Source organism: Phasianus colchicus, chromosome 8, assembly GCF_987193195.1.
Source record: "Phasianus colchicus chromosome 8, bPhaCol1.hap1.1, whole genome shotgun sequence".
Lineage (NCBI taxonomy): Eukaryota > Metazoa > Chordata > Aves > Galliformes > Phasianidae > Phasianus > Phasianus colchicus.
In genome coordinates, this window is record NC_143443.1 from 9,443,050 (window position 1) to 9,465,997 (window position 22,948).

At 43.9% G+C, this 22,948-nt stretch overlaps 1 protein-coding gene and 1 long non-coding RNA gene across 3 annotated transcripts in view; both read right to left on the reverse strand.

Annotated features, from left to right (window-relative positions):
* LOC116241321 (protein FAM13A-like) overlaps nt 1-9,280 on the reverse strand; it is a 112,221-nt gene extending 102,941 nt beyond the window's left edge. Inside the window, exons 1-2 of the mRNA XM_090144856.1 lie at nt 9,228-9,280; nt 8,036-8,132 (exon numbers count right to left, since the gene is read on the reverse strand). Of these exons, the coding sequence (XP_090000982.1) occupies nt 8,036-8,081 (46 nt within the window). The 5' untranslated portion in view covers nt 8,082-8,132; nt 9,228-9,280. The remainder of the gene's footprint in view (nt 1-8,035; nt 8,133-9,227) is intronic.
* A 4,374-nt stretch (nt 9,281-13,654) lies between these two features.
* LOC116234983 (uncharacterized) overlaps nt 13,655-22,948 on the reverse strand; it is a 59,654-nt gene continuing 50,360 nt past the window's right edge. The window contains exons 9-10 of one of the 2 annotated variants that reach the window (XR_016468713.1): nt 21,098-21,262; nt 13,655-19,477 (exon numbers count right to left, since the gene is read on the reverse strand). This is a non-coding gene — a long non-coding RNA (uncharacterized LOC116234983). Of the gene's footprint in view, nt 19,478-21,097; nt 21,263-22,948 lie in introns of those variants that run through there. The other variant, XR_016468712.1, reaches the window with a different exon arrangement.

Genomic DNA, 22,948 nt, shown 5'->3' on the forward strand with positions numbered 1-22,948 from the left:
GCACACAGCAGAGAGGTGAAATGGATGTTTTTGCTGTTGGAGGCAAGGCATACTGAACTAAAAAGGGTTCATCAACCTCCTCTCAGCCCTGAGACAAGCACTCTTATGCTCCCTGCCTTGTCCAGAACCAGCAGGCCCAGCCACATCTGTCTTTTTTATTCCTTACCAAAAGCCAAGCGCTGAGAGCATCGTAGGATTCCCAGCAGCCAACCCCAGGCATATGCTGACTATCAAGGCAAATCATACAGTTGAGCTGATGAACTGTTCTGGAAAGGTGAAGTGCCACCTAGATCCACTGTGCTGAAGAAACAGCAGTTACTGGGGTTCAGAAATGACATGAGAAGAGGTGACACAGCATGGGACATAGACACTCGAGGAATTGCTAGCTGTGCCCAACTCTTTGTTAACTGAAGATTTTATTCACTTCAGTTTTGTTCTGCTGGAACAAGGATGGCCACTGCCCAGCCCAGCAGGCCCTGCCAGGAGGCTTCTGCCTCACTTCAGGGGTTAAGGCACAATGGGATGATTGCACGCATCTGCTTGCACTAACACATCATGCTAGCAACTTTCCATCTCAGTCATCTTAAGCTAATTACTTCCATAAGTCCCGAGGGTCTCTCTCCAGCTTATCTGAGTCACAGCACCAAGCCTGAACCAGCCTCGGTTAAATACAGTTCAGGAGAAGTTCACATTCTCCAGAATAGCCCAGCACAAGTAATGCCTGCCAAATGAAGGAAGCAAGTCATACCAGTGAAAGACATCAGTGACCCCTGTAAGCAATTCCTTTCTCGCTCTGCTGAGAACACAAAGCACAACCAAGCTTGCCACACAAGGCAGGTGGGCAGGGCATTTAATCCAACAGCACACTGAACAAGGGTTGCAAGGCAGCTGAAGGCAATGATTGCACCTCATGCCAAACACGGAGGCATTGGAGTTGAACCAAGTGCTGATGAACAAGAAGTGTAGAATCTCACTGCCTTTTCCTGACAGTGGCTTTAAAGGCTGCTTAGTAGCTTTTCTGTTGTAAGAAATAAAACCATTTGTGACATTATAGAAAAGTCAGAGGCCACGAGCAGCGCACCACAATAACAAAGCGTGGCAGATCTTCAAAGCATTTCTGTTAGAGATCATTATCCAAACTAAAAATAAATCTATTCCCTCCTCATCTGGGCTTACAGGTACTGACGATGAAGATGACATGATGATGGTTTCCAGCAGAGGGGCAATATTTGTCTCAGTTTCCACACCAAAAAGCAGCCACGGAAAAGAGCAAAGAATATAATGACTCAGTATCACAGGGCGGAGACTAATTAGCAGCAGATCAGGAGCAAGCAGTGGTCTCTGGAAGAAGGTGCTTTCACAAGCGAGCATGATCTTACTCATCTCCTGTCCTGATCAACTGCAGAGGTTCCATGAAACAAATGCTAACTAAGGCTGCCTCACCATCACACACAAAATGATAAAAACTTTGGTTTCTTTTGTTCTGATTTTTGTTTGTTTCTTTGAAGTGCTTCTTTAGGACCTTCTCTGTGCTTTACTTCCAGCATCCCAATCACCCTGGCAGGAGGAGTAACAGTAACAGACCTCCCTGTACAGCACAAGTGCTTATCAGTCAGTGCCTCGGTCAGCTCTCAGTTTGCTGAGGACAGATAAATTAAGAACGAGGACAGCACCATCCCCTTACTCAACACCAATAAGCTACAGGGCCATTTCAGCTATTGCTTCTTTCAAGACACAATACAGCACTCAGTGATTTTTGGACGGTCAGCTGGACAGTCACTGACAGCACCTACCTCTCTCCTTCAAAGACACCACTAAAACGTTTTACCTAATTAGCTACCACATTATTCCATCAGCAAGGTGAATTTTATTCCTGATGCTACAAACCTGTCACCGCTCTGGGTTTAGCAGAAAAGTACACTGTGACTACACTGGAAGATAATTTACATCTTATAAATGATCTAGTTGATTTGTCTAGGAATATATTGGGATATGCTGGCAAAACTAAGATTTGAATTTGGACCTTCTGGGACTCCTGCCTGTCCTTACTGAGACTTACTGGACTCTCTACTAGAAACTCTTCCTTCTCAAAAATCTATTGCTTACTTATGGAAGCTTAAATTCTCAAAATTTGTTTTTATCTAAAATAGCAAGCACATTTTTCAGAGACTGATATTCACCTATTAATACTGGCAATTAGTATTTATCTTTAGCTTTGCAGAGCTGATGGAAGGTACTGACTATATGAATTCTGCACTCCTCAGGATAAAATCAAAGGTGAGAGGGAAGCGGGGATCCTCCCACTGTACTCTGCTCCCAGGTGTCCATCAGGTTTTTCCTGCACTTTTTCCTGGTGCTGAGCAGCACCAAAACAAGACACATGCTTTTCACTTCAGGATGCTATCAGTAAATTAAATACCAACAATGCCAGCTATCACAGAGCATCTTTAGCACTCATACCAAAGCAGTTTCTAGATCTACAGCTCAGGAGTTCTTCCTGAAAGATGACTGGAAGAGGCAGGAAAATGAACAGGCAGCACACATGTATTTGGAGAGGAGGGCAGTAAGCCTTCACAGGTGTCATTTGATCCTTTCACCCATGGAGCTCAGAGGGCCTGGATTGGCCTCAGCACATCTAGAGCTGCAGGAGAATCTGTCAGGATGCTCTACGAACCGGAAGAGCTGGGGCTGCCTGACAAGGCCCAACCTCCTGGCTAGTGTGGGCACGCACCCAGCACCACAGGGGTTGGGAGGCACTCCCTCCCATGATAACCCATCTGAACTCCACCGATTTGAAAATGTAAAATGAACACGGGCAAATGCAAGACCTATAAAACATTTTGAAGGGTCTTAACAATCACTTCGTTATTTGGTGACCAGGAGTTTGACAAGCAGAGGCGATAGATGCCACCCACTCACTGCAGCTGAGGTCTGAACCATGCCATCAGTGTGACACAATGATGAGGCCCTCCGGCTCTCTCCTGCCTTGCCGGCCTGTCATTAGAGCATTTCCTCAAGGCAGCAGGAACACTGGCATCCCGTAAATCCTTCTCTCCTAGGCAACAAGATGACTGACTTTAGTTCCTATATTTCTTTGTTTTATTCATGCATTTTTGACTGTATAACTGGTAGCTTCATCCATGAGGTTTTCTAGTTTTGCAGCTTATGACTGTTTGAAACAGCCAAAGTGATTTAGGAACTTGAATCAGCATGTCAGCCTAAGCTGATTGCAGTGTTCCTGCAGCTGTGGCTGGGCAGGCTTTTGTTATGAAAGACACAAACAGCACTCACTCTAACACAGCATGGTTTGGGTGACCCTCAGGAGTTCTCACACAAGCTGAGAATACAATCTACAGTGAACTAAACTTAATGCCTGGCCATTCCTGGGAGCAGGCCCTCAGTTTCATACGCCTCCACAGCCCATAAGGGCACATCAGCACTTGGGCAGTGGCACAAGCAGGAGGCAGCAGTCACACATGTAGGACATGCCCTACCACACAGCCCTTGCCTCTCCCCTCAGAGGACGGCACTGTGAGAAGTACCTGAGAGCAGCTCAGGGTCTGGTCAGCCCCATCTCCAGGCAGGCCTGGCAGAACTGCACACACTGAGCACTGCACTGTGCAGAAGTGACTGTATGAACACTGCTCTCACTGTTGCCTCTGCCTGTCATCTGGGCATGAAATCTGCCTGCTTACTCTCAAACATCACCTCCGGTGGAGGAGAACTTCCCCACAATCACAAATTACTTTCCTTGTGAACCATGGCTACAGAAATTACTATGGAGAAAAACACTATAGTACAGAGAAAATACCATAATGCACACAGAGAGACATTTTGTGAGTTTCATCATCAGAAACAAGAGACATGACACAAGGATCCAAGCAGCTTTCATGGATCTCACGACCTCCCTCAGCCCACCACATGGCAGCCCACACACCTCCAAGCTCCTCACTGACCTTATGCATGACAACTTCAGCAGCCTTGAATCTACATGTACAAATCTCATATATTACCTTCAATTACATACAAAAAGACTAATTCATTATACTGTTTTAACTAAGGTTTTTTCCTATCTGCTGACAAGACCTGGTTTTTCCCATACATGTGAGGAAGTTTTCCCAAGTGGTATCAAGGAAAAAAAAATATTTTTCCTGAAGACTGCCCAAATTACTGAGCTTGGAATGAGTGATACAGTAGCTAGAGTGTAACTAAGAGGACTGAGCTGTGCCTGCTTTGGGGGAGGTACAAGGAGTCCTTGTGAGGTGTCAGCAGATGGTTGTGCCCTGGAGGTGTTTCACTTGTAGGAAACAGCTGGAAGAAACCTAGGGAAAGGGGCAGCTGCCTGAACAAATCACCTGACACAATTTAACCACCCAAGGGCACCTGCAGCATCTGCCTGGGACTCATAATGGCAAAGGACATTTGCGAGTACTCTTCTGCAGTGCCAGCTGCACAGGCACATCAAATGGCACTGGCTCACTGTGCTTCCGTGCCTGAATCACTCTTCAGGAAACTGGGCTAAGAGCAATTGGAAAAGCTGGCAACTGCAAGGACTCAACTTACTTACTCTCCTGTCTGCAGTGTTACAATCTCACATTAAGGTCTGACATGGGAATATCATAATCTGACAGCTACCAAGACGACAGTAAAATAAAGGGCAAAGACACGCCCTCTTTGCTGTTTACAAATGTCATGGTCATATGAAACACCAGTCAACCACATCAGGAGACTAAAACTAAACCACAATAGGATATGTTGATAAATATTTATTTCAAAACACCATGGCCTTTTGCATGACTAATGTTAATGTGATTTCAGACTGAGAAGAAAACAACCAACATTGAGTGCAAGATAACCGTATTGAGAGTAGTGAAACAGGTACCTACCAACCTGTTTTTTATCCTCTGACTTAAAACCACGACCGAGTCTATCAGTCAGTGCTATTGTTGCCTTTAATACACTGGTGACTACTAATGCAGGATAACTATAACGCCTACAGGTATCATCTATTGCAGCCACTTGCAAACAGTAGGATTCATCTTCTTAGGACAGTGTAGACTGGTTTCAAGCACCAAACCAAGCCCATATCATCCAGGCATTAGAAAGTATCTGCTTGGAGTTTTAAGAGAACTGTATTCCAAGTTAGATGATTATCAACAGTGTCTGCTACTGAACAGCTGTTAATTAGTCAGTGCCCCTCTCTTCAGCAAGGAGAAGTTACTGCAAAGACAGAATTCATAGGGGAAAAAAGTCCCAAAAGCCCCAGTAAAGATTGCAGCCCTTTGTGGCCTATACCATGTTTGTCACAGGGCAGGGAGAGGGAATCAGCCTATCACAGCATGTTGCAATCGCCACGGAAATGTCTTGCTCTTCTTGCTTCCTCTCCACCCTTGTTTGGAGAGTTAAGGTAAGGTGGGAAAACAGTCGCAGCACTTTGGGCATCCTGCCTGGACACCCAGCACAACAGCAGCAATGCTCCCGCAGATTGCTCTGTAGCTCTGTTGTTCTTTAGCTGTTTTTTTTAACTACCACTTCTCTAAGTGTTATGAATTGGGTGAAGAAAAATCCATCAGAAGTCAAGAGCTGTTCCTGTAGTAGGAATAGGAGCTGCACAACAGACAATACAGCTAAGGATCCACTGAGGCAAATGGCTCCGAACTGAAAGAATTTGGAGACGTGACTTGACTTGGGGAGAGGGAGGTGTATCTAACGTTCACTGCTCTACAGAAGTCTACAGGACAACTGTTCTGACACTTCTCTCTGTGCAGCACAAGCTCCAAGTGTAAAAGCATAGCATCCATGTGAGTTTAATGGACTAGAAGGCCCACAGAAACACAAAAACCCCAGGAGGGCTGGAGTTTACGCTTTGTCTCCGTACACAGCCTGGACAGATAGACCCCAACTACGAAAGCACATAAGCAGCTTTATAGGAATTGCTCATCCATTGTTGTCCCAGAAATAAGGAAAGAAAAACTGCATGGCTGGGTATTTCTCCAGCTCCTCAGGGAGCACAGAACCATACAGTGCAGGATGCTTGGTAAAGCAGCATGCCTTAAATGAGACACCTGCCTGCTCCTGGTTGATGTACCCAGCATGTCCAAGGGCAACAGGCTACACTGCTCACTGTGAATGGCTGGTGCACCAGCTCCCGTCTAATACCTCCTCCAAACAGCACAGGCCCAGGTGCTGAAGGAGACTGCTACTTGTAGCAATAACCCCCACACCAGTAGCCTCATGTATCTGAAGAGCCATGGTGAAGGACTTCCACTCCAAGCTCATTACAGCCTCACTACTCCTTAAATGGCAAGGATTTTCTAAAAGCACCAAGCACGCAGGTCTAGAAGCTGTTTTTGACATCACAGATCACAACACCAGCATCATGCACACTCACCTCAATGCACTCAGCTCAGCAATTCACCAAACACACTTGGAATTTGAAGGGCCAACAGGGAAACAGGGTGCTATTGCTGACAGCCTGAACTTTAGCTGTCCTGTGATAAGAAGAGTTATAGAAAGTAAAACATCTCAATGCACACATTCATTCCTCTTGTCTGTCATGAATATGCCTAACTTGCAATAATCCCCAAGTTTTTTTCTCCACAATTAGTCACTTGCATGACAGAAAAATGTATTTCTGGTGAAAAATATACACAGCCCAGCAATGCGTGCATCATCCACATTCAGTGGGAAAGTATTCAGTGCAGTGGGAAAGAATCATCTTATGAATGCTGCAAAACCCATAAACAAATAAGTTACATTCAATTCTTAAGTACACAAAATGCACAGAAAAATGAGACCTCCTACCAAGATGGCAGAAAGGTCAAACTAAAGGAGGGGGAAAGGGCAGTCACAGATAATTGTGTACTTACTGCCTGAGAGCTGCCACAAGCAGACTTTCAGAGATACCCCCCACATCAGGACTTTGCCACATTCAAAAATAAATTTCTCTTTCTTTGACAAAACCAGCCACTTTGGAAAGACTCTGATAGGCAGCCAGCAGGACAGTGTGATATTCCTGTGTTCTTCTAGCTTTTGATTATCAGGGAACATTTCCCTTATACAAGATGCATAATAGAAGCGAGCATGTATAACAAGGCAAATTCAAGCAAAACCACCAGCGGCATTTCAGGTAAAAAATTTTCTTACCAAGTATGTATTTGCTCTGCTAGTAATTATACAAGTTCAGAAGCAGGCAGTGCAGTATGAAGTGCTACCTCAAGAAATACACATACTTTGACATTTGTACTCTGTGTAGAACATTGCTAAAAGCTCATGGATTTTACAAAATATGTTAGCAATCTTGCAGTGTAAATCTATGGTTGAATACTAAAGAACTGAAGTCATCGGTTAGAAGGAGGGCAGTAGACTCTAATCCACGTGGTGGAAGAGCTATTTCAAAATGTGAGCTCAATCACATCCTCTTTGTCACCAACATTCAGTTTAGCCTTCATGAACCTGTAGAAAGTCTCAGAAGACAGCTCCAAGAAGCATGTAGTATACACTTCATATTAAAAGAAAGGCTCCCTCTGAAAACCAGCTATAACAGTTTGTACATTAACACTGACAACTATATCCGCTTTCAGCCCTGGAACACATTTGTTCTCGGAGCTCTCAGACAGTGCAAAGGCTGAAGGAAGATCACTTCGGAACAGAAAACAGCAGGAATTAATTATACAAGCTCCTAGACTTGAGGTTCTGGACTTCAAGTCTCACCTTCCCAAAAACGCAGGAGAAATGAAGACACACTGGAATCTTGACTCCAGCATCTCACAACCATAATCCATCTCCAGTACTTTCCAGGGTGGCAGATCTGCCTAATCCCATCTACCACATCTGCCAACCCTATCTCATCACACTTCCAAAACAAAGTCAATTCCATCCAGTGAACCTGCAGAACCCTTAAATAATGAAAAAGATTGTACCAGAATACAGCACAGAACTCAAAGTACCGTCAAGCAGTTAACACCAGCAAAAAGCTCCTGCTCAGCTTTGTGCTTTCCACAACATCATCAACATCATTAATCTCTGAGCTTACCTGTAGCAGCCATACAGCTGAGAGTTTGCTGTGGATTCATAGTCATCCTGACGTTTCCACCACATGGGATGCAAATCTGAGTGCTGTTAACTTCTTTCTGGAAGCAAAGGGAAAAAAAAAAAAAAAAGACTTGTAAACATTTACTGAACACAAATTTACACATTTTCATTAATAACAAGGGAAGGGAGCAGAAAAATGGGAAAGAAAGCTTCAAATCATTTTGATGATCCTCAAGCCCACGTATTTGCATGTGTAAGGGTAGCATAAGGATACTATACCAACAGCCTGTGGTCAGACCAAAGTCAGTAGAGAGACTACATGTCCACATGTGCAAAATCTCAAGGAACTGCACTGTTGGAGCCAAATGCTCTGCTGCCGATACTCAGTGTGATATGGAAAACACCTGATCCAATTCTGATTTAGCTGTTCTAATAGGCCTTTACTGTCAGCTCAGTAGGACGTAAAAAAACAAAACTCCTATAATTTAGTGAGGAACAAAACATACTCCAGCTTTTCTTTTTCACGGATTGCTTTATGAAGAAGCAGTTCCGAGCAGATGCTTTTAGTAGTAGGTGTGGTTTGGTTTTACTTCCAGACTCCCATGTGCTAAAAGCAGCACCTCATCCACTCCAGGCCCTGCACAGACCCTGCACAGGGCGCCCTGCAGCTCTCCTGGCTCAGGCTGGTTGGTGCAGCCCTGGAAGAGCCGCTCTGCAAAACGCACCACTGACACAGTAACAAAACAATCCCAACTCACCTCCCCACAAGCCTGCTGCTAACCTGCCCTTCGTAAATATTCTCATTTCTCTCACCCCTTTTGCCCCCCAGGAGACTACCCCCAGCCTTTTGGAGGCAGCAAGACCACAAATTCTGCTTATGTCCAAGCTTAGAAGCCCTTTTCCCCTCTGCAAGTGACCCTGCACTAGAATCCACAGTTCCTAGAGGACTGTTTCAGCTCTGTTCAACTGAACGGCTCCCCAGCACGCTCCCTGCAAAGAACAGCGCAGCTCAGGGCAACACACAGCTGCGTTTGCACAGCTAAACCGCGTACCTAAACTCCTCCTCAAGACAGGTAAGGAAAGAGGATGACCAACGCCACCTTAAGATAAAGGAATTCCAATCCCGTCGAGGTTTTAAAGCAGACATTCCCAAAAAAAAAAAAGATCTCTGAGGAGAGTCACAGACCACGCACCAGCGTGACCTCCAGCCGCGCCCGCCCTGAGGCGCAGCCTCGCCACGCGCACCTCCTCGCACCCCAGCCAGGAGGCTCCCGGCCCGCGGAACCGTTTGTTGCCGCGGCCCGCCCGCCGGGCCGGGCTGTCCAATCGCGTCGCAGAGCGGGAAAGGCGGCGCCCTATGGCTGCAGCAGCCCGTCAGCGGAGCTGCCTGTGCTGGGCGAGCTTCTGCTCAGGTGTGGGAGGGGAGGTACGGGCCGTGCGTTCGCCTGCAAAACGGCTGCTTCGCCCTGCCTGAAGAAGCAGGAGACCTCGCTGGGAACGCTTCAGCTCCGCTTGAGCACCCACAGGGAGAAATCCGTGTAGAAAAACGAGAACGGGAGCTGCGGGAAGGCGGGGCTCCGGTCCCGTGCCCGCCGGGTGCCTCCCGCCCGCGGAGGCACCGGGGAGACCTCGCGGCAAAAATAGCTCCGTGTAAAGCAAACGGCGCGCTGCTGGTAAAAGCCGTGGTGGTGTTACAGAAAGCGGTGGTGAAAAAGGGGAACTGAGAGCCTCCGAGGAGCGGTGGGAAAGCTCGCCGCCCGCAGCGGAAACACCGAGAGCGGGCAGTGCCAGCGGGCTGCGGCCGAGAGGAGCCGGGACGGCTCCGGGCTGCAGCCACGAGAGCGGGGCCGCGCGGGGGCTGGCGTGGCCGCTGCGACACGGTGGCAGCGGGGGCACAGGGACGGGCGGCGTTTTGGCTGACGGAGCCCAGGAGCGGGGCCCAGCCTAGGGACAGTCCGATCCCTAGGCGAGTGCGGTCGCAGCACGGAGACCGTCTCTCACTTAGGAGAAGCATAAAATGGGGCTCCAACTCCTGCTTGTTTGTTCAAGCCGAACGGTGTAACTATAAACTAAGAATAAATACTAATTAACCGGAATCTTCCTTTGCGTCGTCATCCGAACCAGACACCGTGCCTATCTTTAACTTTGCGCTGCTTTGAGATGCTCCCTCTGTCCGCAGCAGGTAAAAATAAGATCCCTTCCTTCACTAAAGTCGATCACAGACCTCACTGTAGGACAGCATTTCTTGGCAGAGCTGTGCTGTTATCTTAAAGTGCTGTGCACTCACCAGCATTTGAGCTGACATGCATTCTGTGTGCCTGCAGTGCAACTGCTTTCATGATCAGGGATCATTTAATCCCGTAACTTTCCTTGTCCTGATGGAAGAAGAGGGGAAGGGGAATTACTCCTAAGTGAGAACATCTTTTTCAGTACATGCAACAGTTATACTGAGGCTTTCTGCAAGATACAGCTGAAGGCTGCTGAGATTTTTCCCCTCAAAGCTGGGGACAGAAGCGTGGAAGCTCTAAATTATCTTATGTTCAGCTGAATGAAATCAATAGTGCTTTGTATAGATTTTAATATCACAGAGAGAATAACAGAACAGGATTTAAAATGATTTTTTTTTCCTAAGTATACACATTTTCCAAGCTCTCTTGTTTTTAATTTTTCTTTTGTTGCATATAGTCTCAGTATTTTCTAAATTTCTGTTGACAGCTCCTATAACAAAATGTATTTTTTGTTACAACTGTTGGTAATTATGCAGGCAACATGCATACAGAGGGGAAACTCTATGCATATTTTACACTGTAAAAGTCAAGATCTTCCATAACTGCAGTTACATTCTTTTGTAGAAAAATAATTGATTTGAGGAAAATATATTCAAATTTAAAAAAAAAAAAAAACAAAGCACAGTTAAGGAGATATTTAGCAGTTCTTATCAAGAGCTATGCAAAGTCAAATTCTGCCCAGTTCCACCTCTCAGGCACCTTCTGACACAACACAGTCTTGTAACCACTAGGTAGGTAGCTGATAGCAGTGATAGAATTTTCACATCACTTCAGCTGGGCCTCACTGTAACTCTGCAGGGCAGTGCAGGAATAAACAAAGAGAGAAAGTCTGCCCAGTGATGTGGATACAGAAGTTTTTAACAAGCCTGTAGATGAAATCATAAAATAAAATCTCTACCAGATAAAAGTTGCATGAACACTATTTGAATGGTGTAACAGTACGATTTATTTGTACAGCATGAACATCATCTGCATATAGCAGCTCAGCGAGCCGAAAGCTGGGTCTGGCAGTGCAACCTACCCAGGTAATGGTGCACCTGTCTGTCCCCAGGGCCTCCTGGTCTGCAGGACTCACACCTCATGGTGAGGCCCAGACCTTGCCCACCCACTTGTTGCACGGCTGTATGAGGAACTGCTTAGGTGTCAGTGCACCTGCTTTGCAACAGGCACCTCTGAAAGAGAGGATTGGGTGCCCTGTGCACCTGACTATGAGTGCCACAGCTGCCAGCACCTACAGCTGCCCTTGAGAGAGTGGCCAGGCAAAGGAGATGGGCTGTGTGTGTCCCCAGAAGTCACCTCTTCTGCTTCTAAAGGAAAGATGGAGGAGAGAATACTCTTTCCACACAGCTAGAAAGCCTCAGAAAGCTAATCCCTAATAATTTTGGTTTGTTAGCTCTTGACTGGAAATGAGAGGAAACTGTATAGCTGTGAAGAGCTGGACCAATGATAATAGTTTTTTGTTCTCCTAGAGAAAAGCTCACAAATGAAAGAACCACCCCCCTGAGAAACCAGAACAGGTATTTGATAGCTAAAACTATTGAGAATGAAATACATTCCAGCCTCTTGGTGAGCCTAGCCACCATCTTCCTCCTCTCTGTACCTTCCAAAAGTGGCTGTGATTCTAAGGTTGTAAAGCACTAAGCTGGCAGAGAAAAGCACAAGGGACAACCAGAAGTTGCATAATTCCTTCCCAAACTGATGGGAAGAAAATGCTTTTGAGCATCCCACTAAAATGAATGCCAAAACTGTTCTTAAGCTTTATTTCAGATTTTATTTAGGGTATTGGACAGATGGCTGCTGTCAGTAGGAAACACTGACCAGTACTTAGGCTACCTAAACAGAGTCCCAAGTGCTTGTGTGTATTTTAGACACATAAAGCAGCTCTCTGGTCAAGAATCCTGTCCTTGAACTGAAAAGTCATGTCTTTTGGTGCAGTCTCCTAGCCAAAACTGCCATTGTAACAAAGGTCCAGGCATCTCCTTTCCTAGGTGTGGGTGGTTTCAACTCCTGAAGTGGTTATAAGAAGCAATGCCCTGTAGAACACGAAGCTCAGGAGGATGAGTAATATCTGAAGTGTGGAGGCAGTAAGAGATGACCCGCATATTATGTGCTTTTTATTTAATAATTTATAAATAAATATCAGCTTTCCCCAAACTGTCCCTCAACCCAGCAATTATATGTTGGCTGATTTCTTGTTAGTGCTGTTCTTTTCTAATAACAAACTGTTCCCAAAGCCTCACATACAGAGAGTTAGACAATCAAAGCACTGTGTGTGATTTTCCAGTTAATTCACTCAGTTAACTGCAATTAAAACAATACAATTCAAAGCCTTGTGTGTTTCCCTGCAAAAATACGAAACTGTAGTCGTTACTATTAATATATACAACCTACATGAAAGAGTTAACAGAGCCCCTTTGTCTTCCCTGGTGTAGTAATTTTTTTATCCCTTTCTGTAGACGTCCCAGCAGTCATTAATATTTCTTTCAGTCTGTTCTTCAAAAGACACACAGAATTTGACTTTGCATAGCTCTTGATAAGAACTGCTTTTCATTCAGTTGCACAGAAAGAAAAGGAATTCAGTGGCCAGATTCCCTCTGCGGTCAGATCCATTCACTGCAGCTGCCTGGGAGGGAATCTAGGTGGAGGGGTATCATCAAGAGGAAAACTGAACTTCAAAGGGAAGAGGTCACCATTTTTGCAGGTACCAATCCAAATTTTGCTCAGATTTCACCTAGAAGTTTTACATAAATATTTCTGGGAAAGCACTGTCTTCACAAATACTGATTGCTGCTCATGCATTTAATACAAGTGGCATAAGTTTTAGCACCAATGTAGAGCCATTTCTGTTTTATTGGGCTTCACCAATTAAATTTGATGACAATCTAATTCATAGTGCAAGAGAAGCTATATCCTGCCCCATGCTTCAGCATTCAGGTATACTAATAGAACATCTGTGGCTGTCTCCCACACTATCAAGCTCCTTAAACGCTGGACAGATTTCCATATACCAAGGGACTGAGCAGATGATGTTCAAAAAGAGGTAACATCTCTACAGTCTGAGGCTGTGCTATGTTTGCCCAAGTCTCAGTGTTTCCAGAGCTTCTACAACACTTGCTTGGTCACAACACTGTCCTGAATAGAAGACTATACTCCTGACACACTATTATTCAGTATCTTAATTCAGTGTTTAAGCTATAATTTTTGACAGAGGTTTTCATTCAACCTATTTCTGCAATAGAATGGCAAGCCACTAATTTTAATCTATAATTTTAATTATTATGAGCATTTAATTTAAGCTTGGTTACTCAAGAAATAAGTATTCTGCCTACTTCAGTAAGATGGTATGAAATTTATTCAAATGTTTACTATATTGTGTGAAGTTGTAGTGGAAGAATATGTTCTGAGAATTCAAGAATACAGTTCCCCAGGAAAAAGTAACACCAAAATGTGTGTCAGAACAGACTCTTGAAGTCTGAACCAAAAAGAATTCACAGTTTACTCAGTACTCACCTTTATTCTTTTGTTCCAGTACTCAACGACATGAAAAATGGGATTGCAAAGCAGAGAACCAAAACCAGCATTTCTTTTTCAGAAAGGTAAAAATATGCCAAGCCCAGTTCCAATTACAGAAATACTCTCCAGTATTTTCTTTCCTTCCAGTTACTGCAGTTCTACAAAGATGTTATTTGGTGACGGATGACAAAGAAGGCAATTCAGTGAACAAGATTACTATTCCAAAGACCTACTGATTAAAAGAAAGGCTAATATCTTATTCCTCACACTCCTGACATGACCACAGGCTTGAAGAATCTTGCAATCTGTATACAGTTTGAGTGAAGGAAGTCCAGTTGAAAGACTACATCTCTAACCGTTGATGAATGTTTCCAGCAACAGTTTAACAGCAACAATAACAAAAAAATTTCTCTGCTTGGAAGAGGGTTTTTACGAAATGTGTTCTCTGAGCTTAAGTTGCTATAACAGAGACAGCACTAGGCAGATAGCAACTGTATGTGTTCTATAATAAGTATACTTTTCATAAGGCGTTTCAAGGCAAATAGATTACTAACACATTTTGAAAGTTAAACTGTGTATACCAAGGATCACATTATTGCAGTGAGCTATATACAGCAAGGCACTTCCATGAAATCAAAGAGATAATTCATATCACATTAATACACTGACATTATTGCCTGACCTATAAATACTGATAATATTTTCATTATCATCTACATGTAACATTCTTTATCCTTCCAAGTGCCCTTATGTCCAATACCTGAAAACATGTGATACAGTTCCACAGAGTAAGTCCAGAAATCACATCAAGGAAGTTCTTTATTGGTTTCTATCAATGACTTTCAGATTAAATCTGCTCATTTTATAAATGCAGTAAAGGTTTTTGTTAAGTGTCTAGTCTAAAAACACATGGTTGAAGTTAGTAGGTTTTTCAATCCAGCAACAAAGGAGCCTGCAACTAGCACAAAGTTAATAACTGCTGATGACACACATGCTAGAAGAAAAAAAACAAAAACAAAAACAAAAAACCAAACAAAAAAATACCGCACCTCACTCCTTAGTATCAGAAGAAGAAAATCATACTTCAGAACTGAAAGAAAATTATGGAGTACACAAAAGGAACAGGTTTGTATACAAAACTATCAACCTTTCACCTACTCACCTTTCAGGCATTTGCTTCATTAAACTCTCAAGTATCAGTGCAAGAATGAGTATAAATACCAGAATGCCAAGGTAAGAAACACACAGACTTTGTAAATCTGTTCACAGTAGTGTTCCAGATTGGTGCTAAAATAAGAGTTATGAGCTACATTCATTTCGAGTAAATGTAAGAATATCTATACTCAGCTCAGGCCTTCTTTAGTCATCATCTATTTGTGAAGAATGGAAGGAATTATTGCTTCTCTAGAAGAGAACTCATCTTTCTCAGTTACAGAATGTGAAAGTGAACAAACTCTGGCCTTTCTCCAGTTCAGATCAAGGAGAGTTGCATGTATGAATCCCAGAGCCTGAGATCTGTTCAGCCTCATGACCACACTTATCTACACTGTACGTTCCCAGGTCAAGAGCAGTTGACTGAGCCTCCAGAAAAAGAATGGTTTCACAATAAAATATTCTACCCAACAGACGTCAGTGGCACTAACTTACCATCTCACCTTGTAACAAAAGCTTACTTCCTTAAAGTTTGCTAGAAGATGTGATTTATACCAGTCACATCAGGATAGTAACAGAAACTTACAGTGACCTTTCAGTCTCATGCAGCTTGAATCATTTGTTATGAGTGGATAAGCGTTCTCCTGGCTTTCTAGATCAGGGAAAGGAAGAAAGGCAAAAGAAACATTGTTGAGATCCAGAACCTCAGCATAGAACCATAGAATGATTTGAGTTGGAAGAGACCTAAAAGACCATCTAGTTCCAACCCCCCCCACAGGCCTCCCACTAGACCAGGTTGCCCAAAGCACCATCCAACCTGGCCTTGAACATTTCCAGGGATGGGGTATCCATAATTTCTCTGGGCAACCTGTTTTAGTACCTCACCACCAATACAATAAATAATTTCTTCCTTATATCTAATCTAAATAAACCTGCTTTTAGTTTAAAACTTTCTTTATCTCTCATCCTATCACTGCCTGCCCTTGTAGAAAGTCTATCTTTATCTTTCTTATAAGCCCCCTTTAAGAAAAGCTGCAGTAAGGTTTCCCTGGAGCCTACTCTTCTCCAGGCTGAACAGCCCCAGCTCTCTCAGGCTTTTTTCATAGGAGAGGCTTTCCAGACCTCTGATCATTTCTGTGGCCCTCCTCTGGACCCACTCTAACAGGCCCTTGTGTTTCTTGTGATGGGGGTCTGAGAGCTGGATGTGGTACTGCAGGTGGGTTCTCATGAGGAATAGAGGAAGAGAAAGCATCTCCATCTAGGCTCCCATTGAAGTATTTCTGCCCTTGGTTACTGACACTAAATAAGCTAATGGATGCACTGAATAGTAACATATCAGCAGCTAATAAAATTAAACTAAGCTAGACAGTATTGCTACACTGAATAAAATATATTCCTCCCTCAAACAGCAAAGACAGTAGCATACAAAATAGTGGTGACACAGACCTTTAGCTAGGAACACCAATTGGCAGGCCTTGGCAGGAGTGTGTAAATTCTGCGGTTTGGTCCTGGAGGTTGTGGCTTCAGCCCCAGGCCCCAACTCCCTACCACAAACCACCAGAGACTGCTCACAGTAAATACAAGGCCAACTTCTCTTTAGCAAGGTTCCATCATATTCAAATATTACCATGCTAAGGGCTTCTAGCTTAAACATCGTTCCATAGGCATGGCTACTGAACAGGAGCAATAGGTAGGCATGAACTGGTCGCAGCATGACCTGGCTGAGACCCATTCAGCTTGACAGCCAGGGAAAACATTTTGAGTGCCTCATCTCCACATGAAGCCTGTCTTGTTGGACAGCCATTTGGGAACACAGCTCAGCTGCTTTCGCTGAATGAGACAGAGAGGTCTGCAGATGATGATATTGCCTGGATTCCAGGAGCACCCTGGGGACGCTAATCGTGGTCCAATGCCACGCTCCACTGGTACTTCCCATGCACTTGGCAAAAGATCCGCATACCAGGAAGGACTGTCTGCTTGTAGTGCCACTAGCAGAGCGGCAGGTGCTTTCGAACCATGCCATGCTCTGTGGTGGGATTTCCAACATCCAAACGTTATTAACTCGGCCCCTTTCTGAACATTGGGAATAAGGAATCTGCATGGGCATGAGTGGTCAACGCTGCTCGGCCCATTGACACTGGAACTAGGCAGATGAAAGTCACACGTGGGGCAGCCCCTGCTTTGCATTTTGGTGCAGATGTACACAGAGAAAGGAGCGGAGGCAGAGCTGAGACGGTGGGAAACTTGGCGAGAAGAAGGGCGTCTGTTACTTGAAATCACTCTAAAGCACATTACAAATCTGTTAAATCATTGTGGGTTACCCTGTATTTCAGAGTAAATTAGTAACTTTTCAGAGGGAGTGAAGAAACTACCACTCTACTTTTAAATAATGAAAATGCTAAAAAACCTACACTTAACAGCTCTAAAACTGCAGCAAGTCACCCACCAACACCCACTCCTCTTGTCAGCAGGCTTTTTTCAGCTTTGCCTATTATTTGTGTGAAGTGAGAGATGTTTAATATTTGCTGCCCTTATCTGCTCAACTTTAAGGACCCTCCAATGTTACAATATGTACCTGGGCCACTGACCTCTTTTCCCACAGCACTTTGATCTAAGTAAGTAACAAACACGGAGTTTCCAAAATCATTTGGATTCACTGGCTCTCAGTGCATAGCTGTAAAAAATCTGCTTTAAGATTAACATCCAATTTTATTCATGCCTGAGGCTTCACCACAGCATCTATTTTTGTAAGATTAACAGCAAGATCCCAGTTCTCCAGAAATGTAAAGAGTAGCAGCCAGTTGTAAAAGAAATCTGATATTTCCTAATTTGTCCTGTTCACATTCAGGAAGGCATATTTTCCTAGACCTTTCAATGATGGGTGTAATTTCTACTTGCATTTTTGCACCCACAACATGCAGCATGTGTATTAATCTTTCTGCCTCCCATTTGCTGACATGCATTTCTGATGAAATTGTGAGTGCCAAAAAACACTAGCGCAAATCTCACATGTGCAAAGTATCCCCTGAAAGACAGCTTTTACTCTGGAGGAGTTAAGAAACAGTCATCTTCCTGTACCTTGCACAGAAGCATCTTGGATCATCTAACTTGAAAATGCAAGTACATAAAAGGAGCACTTAATATTCCAGCTAATCCATTTTAAATTAATATACATGCAAACATTTCTTTTTAACATTGGAATCTGAGGACAAATTGGGGGCCATTTTTAACTTTAACAGCAGAAGAAAAATTGCTTTAAATAGTGCCTTTGGTATCTGTCAATTAGAGCTATTGCACTGCTGTCAACTTGCACTCCCTTAGTTCCAGCTTTGCTCCATCCTACACAGATCCATACAGATCAGTTGTCTCTTCCAAACATTCACTAACCACTGGAAAGTGAAATTAATAAAGTGTGAGAAAAGCTGACTCATAAAGCTGACACTCCTGTGCCCAACAACTCTGGGTTTCTCCCCTCCAGCTAGCTGTTTGAGATAGACAGGCAAAGTGGTAAAAGATTATCAAATTGCAACTGTCACTCCTGACAAAATGCATCTGAATGCTGGAAGGAATTTTAGGTTTTAAGCTAAAGCACCATCCCAAAGAGTTCCTCAGAGCCTGTCAATATCTGTACCTTGGATGGAAAGCTACCACTGAGCGCAGTGCGTCCAACATATAGAACCTGCCATGAAATGAAGTTCTTCATAAGAAAGCTCATCTCAGTCTTGGTTGGTAACAATAACAAGGAGACAAGATGAGACCATCAGTCTCAATTGTGAAGACAATGTTTTCCTCCCATATTATTCTATCTGTCATGTTCCCTTCAGGTTCCAAAGGAATCCCTGTCTCATACATCATTATTTCCCACAAAGCTTGAAAGCCTTCAGGGGGGGTTTCTTCCTGCCCACTGTACCAGCCTTGATGTCTGAGTACCTTCAGAACAGTGACAGAGGCTTCTACCAGCAATAAAGGGAAACATCTGCATACCAATTAAACTGCTGAGCTCTGAAGAGTTAAAAAAAAAAAAAAAGGAGAAAAAAGCCTTGAAAGTAAATCTGAGCCAAGTTCTAATTAATGCCCTAGGCCCCGATTCACCACAGCACTTAGGCAAGTAGTTAACTTTAAGCACGTACTAAGTTCCATTGAAGTCAAAAGACAGCATTGAAGAGGCAAACTACATTAGCACAATTTAATACTCTTCGGGCTAATTAATCAGCCATAAAAATTAACTGTGAGAGTGGTATTCCTTATTTTCCTTGCTGTGATACTTACGGATAAAAATGCTTGGATGTGGTTGGAATAAGCAAAAAGCAATACCTTGTTTAGCTGTCTTAGGCTGCTAAGTCTTACAGTTGTAAAGACCGGCCCCAGAGAGCAGGTAAAGGAGCTGAACTCTCTACACATTACAGTCTTGCAGTCTAATGTACGTATCATCTACCTGGCAGAGGCACACAAGCACTAAAGACACAGTTCTTGTCCTGGGGAGCAGTAATCTAGGAAAAGAAAAGAATTGGCAGCAGATCAGCAAACCCATCAGGCAATGGATGGCACATCAGAGACAGTTTTATTTTTCTCTATAAAGAAGTGTTTATTCACTACTGTGCATCAATGTTATTTGTGATCAGAGGTGGCAAGGAAGGGAAGCAAGCAGGGTTGGGTAAACCAGGGAAGCAGAGAGCACATGCAAGTTTGTGACTACTGGTAAGGTTACCAAGAGAGGCTGTCAGGCAGAGCTGTGGAGAAGGCAGCAGTGCTGATGTCTAATGGGTAGGTAGTTTGGAGTCTGGTCCAGACCTAAATATGAGCAAAAGCTTAACTCTCTTCAATTTCAGTGGAGTTGGACTGAATCCTGCAAAACAGCACCATCTCCAAATAGCTGAATAGTTCCAGGTACATCCAGACTTTTACTCCACCTGGTAAATACAGCACGGTGAATGGCTGCCAAAACTGCACCACAATGTGCAGGCTAAATTTGGACTGAACAAGGTCTTCAAGGTCAGTATAACTGATTTTTGAGCTCCTGCTAACTTCACAAAGGCATGTGCACAACAAACCATCCTATAAACCAGGATGCAAGGAGCAAAAGTAGTTGATAATCTTGCTGGAATTTCTGCAAAAACATAACCAAGAAAAGTTTCCTGAAGTATCACTAAGTTTGCACATGGACCTATGAAAGCTAGGAAAGTGAGAGCAGGGGACATAAACTCCTGACTGACAATACTTCTTTGTCTCATGCATTATGAAAACAAAAAGAAGAAAAACAAACCCCAAAAATTAGAATGCCGTGAGCATAAAACAAAGTACCAGTGTGACTTTGCAGATTAATTTTGAATTTCCTTGCTTTCATTGGTTTAAGAGCCCTATTGTTACTCTCTTGTTTCTTTAATTGCAGACACTAAAAATTCTTTTATCTCTCAAAGTCCTTCAAGTCTGTTATATAAATATGTAATTAAAGCCTCTTTCAACTGGGTATAATTTACTCTATAGTTTACAACAGCTGCACTAGAGCTATTACAGTTTATCATTTAAAAGCCTAATTAAGGGCTTCTTAATTAGTGGATCCTTCAGTCACTAGACTGTGACTATGTAAAAGATGCTTGGCAGCTATTGCATGTTACAAATCTGCATGAAATGTTTGCCTGAAAACAGGGTATGTGCAAGTCCAGAAGCATATTAACTGTCCCAATAGGTCAGCACATCTTAATGTGCAAACCTCCACATTAAGGCTATGCTCTCATCTCCAAGTGCAAAGATCATTTGCAGACATCCTTTCCCCTCGTGCACGTGTTGTGGAGAACCACTCCAGTGTCCAGTGCAGGGGCCAGAGTGCGAGACCACCCACAGTAGCTCAGTGCCTCCTGCTGCACCTCGCACACCTTCCCACGATTTGCTCTGCCACCCAGCTATAACTTCCAGCCCAAGCTGAAAGCTGACTCTGTTCCCTGGACTCCTCATACAACCTCCTGAGTGCAGGACAGTCAAGCCTGGAAAAGACTACTCTCTACCTTTTCCTGCGCCCTTTCCCACAGCATCCCTAGAGAGCTGCCAGCCTAGCTGAGTTGAGCCGCTATGCCAGTCCTCTCTGATGTGGCAAATATCATGTTCAAACACACCCGAGAGGATGGGGCTGTGCCTGCTGGCTGCTTACGCTGGTTCTCACATGGCTTGTCAAGTGCTTTCTTCAGTGAATGCCATGTCTTGCTGTTGCCATGCTCTCCTCAGCAGCTGTGCCTCATTCAGTGGGAAGCTCCTCTGCGGTGCCCAGAGTACTCGCATCACTAGGAGGAGGAAGGGAGATCCAGTTACTGCCTCTCACTTAAAACCACCAACACACATTTCTCATTAATCACCACTGAATTAGCAGTCAGTCACTGAGATTTTAAGTGCAATCTCTGCCCAGGGATGGTACTGGAACTCCATCATCCTTCACCTCTGGGTGGCACAGTGTGGGGGAGCAGTCAGTGGAGCTATAGTTCATCTTTACAGGAATCGCTCACTGGAACGAGCTCGTACCAGATCAGAGCACTCAGAACCTACTGCTCAGTGAGCAAGAGCTGGTCCAGACCATACTCTGGAGCACTGATGGGCTTTTTACGTTTGCACCTCCTTGTAACACAGGAGATCTGTTACAGAGGGTCAGATCTGGGGCCTGCAGTCTTCAAGAGCATTGCTTTGAACAATACAGTGACAAAAGCATGAGTTCTTATTGACTGCAGGATAATATAAATCAGCTATTGAAAACCTGTATCATTAGCACTATTGCTTTCCAGTGGTAGATAGCTGCAGTAACGGATTGGCCTCTCCATCTCATCCTCCCACTGGAAAACAACATACACAGGACCAATCAATAACCTGATCTAAGTTACTTGTAAACGTGTCAGGTGCAAATATCTCCCTTTCTCAGAGGTTTTAAAGACCAGATACTTTTGCAAAATTTAGGCCAGGCAACAAATTGCTTTGGATAAATTGTTGTTATGGTGGAGCACAGCATTACCAGATCCACCCACATTGTTACAAGGGAGTTTTAAATAGACAGGGAATAAATTTATTACATGCATGCATTACTTTGTGGGGTCAATAGCTCAAGATGCTCCTCTGCAATAGAAAAAGTTCCATTTGAAAAGCACTTTTTCTAGTATCCATGTTGTTTAAAAGCCTGTCTTCAACAGGAAATAACTAGATTATTTCAGCATGGGGGATTGCTACTAATTTCTATAATTGAAATCCTAAAATACCTTCAAAATCAAAACCAAAATCCACTGTCATTGCTGGGGCAGGATTTCCTCCGTTGTATCACAACACATTACCCACTTTATTTAGCGTTGCCAAAACTGAAGTCAACAGAAACTTCACACGTCACGGCCACTTTCTGCACATGGACCCAAGGAAAAGTTACAGAGTGGTGTATGTGCCTTCCCTATGCAAAGCTGGAATCACTTTTACTCCATCAGCATCATTAAAGCATCCACATACATTTCTTCCCCTGACTCTGCTCTCATTTGCACACTCACAGAAGGGATATATTTAAGACTTAAAGCAGGTCAGAAGGAAGCTGAAGCACAGTTATGGCCTGCAGGGACAGCCAGGGACCCACGAGGCAGCAGCTGTGCACTGAGTTGCTGTGGCACTCTGACTCACGGCAGCCCTTCTGAAAACACTAGCTTGAACTTTCTGAAAGGTGAGCTGCCACCTTTGGAGAACCCTTGTCGCAAGCAGCCTACAGAGTCAACTGGGAACTTTACAGGGACAGCATATTTTTTTGAGCTGACTTTCCTAGAAAACATTGTTCTCCTAATTCTTGGAAGCTCTGAAATCCTTAAACACCCTTTTAAACTGGTCCTTATTGTACAACACTTAAACTACTCAGCCCACAGGGCACCGATGCCCATTTTCTTCAGTGTGGAAGTTCAGTGGTATCCAAAGTGATGCCATTGAAAAGATTTTCTCTGAATTCATTTCTCATT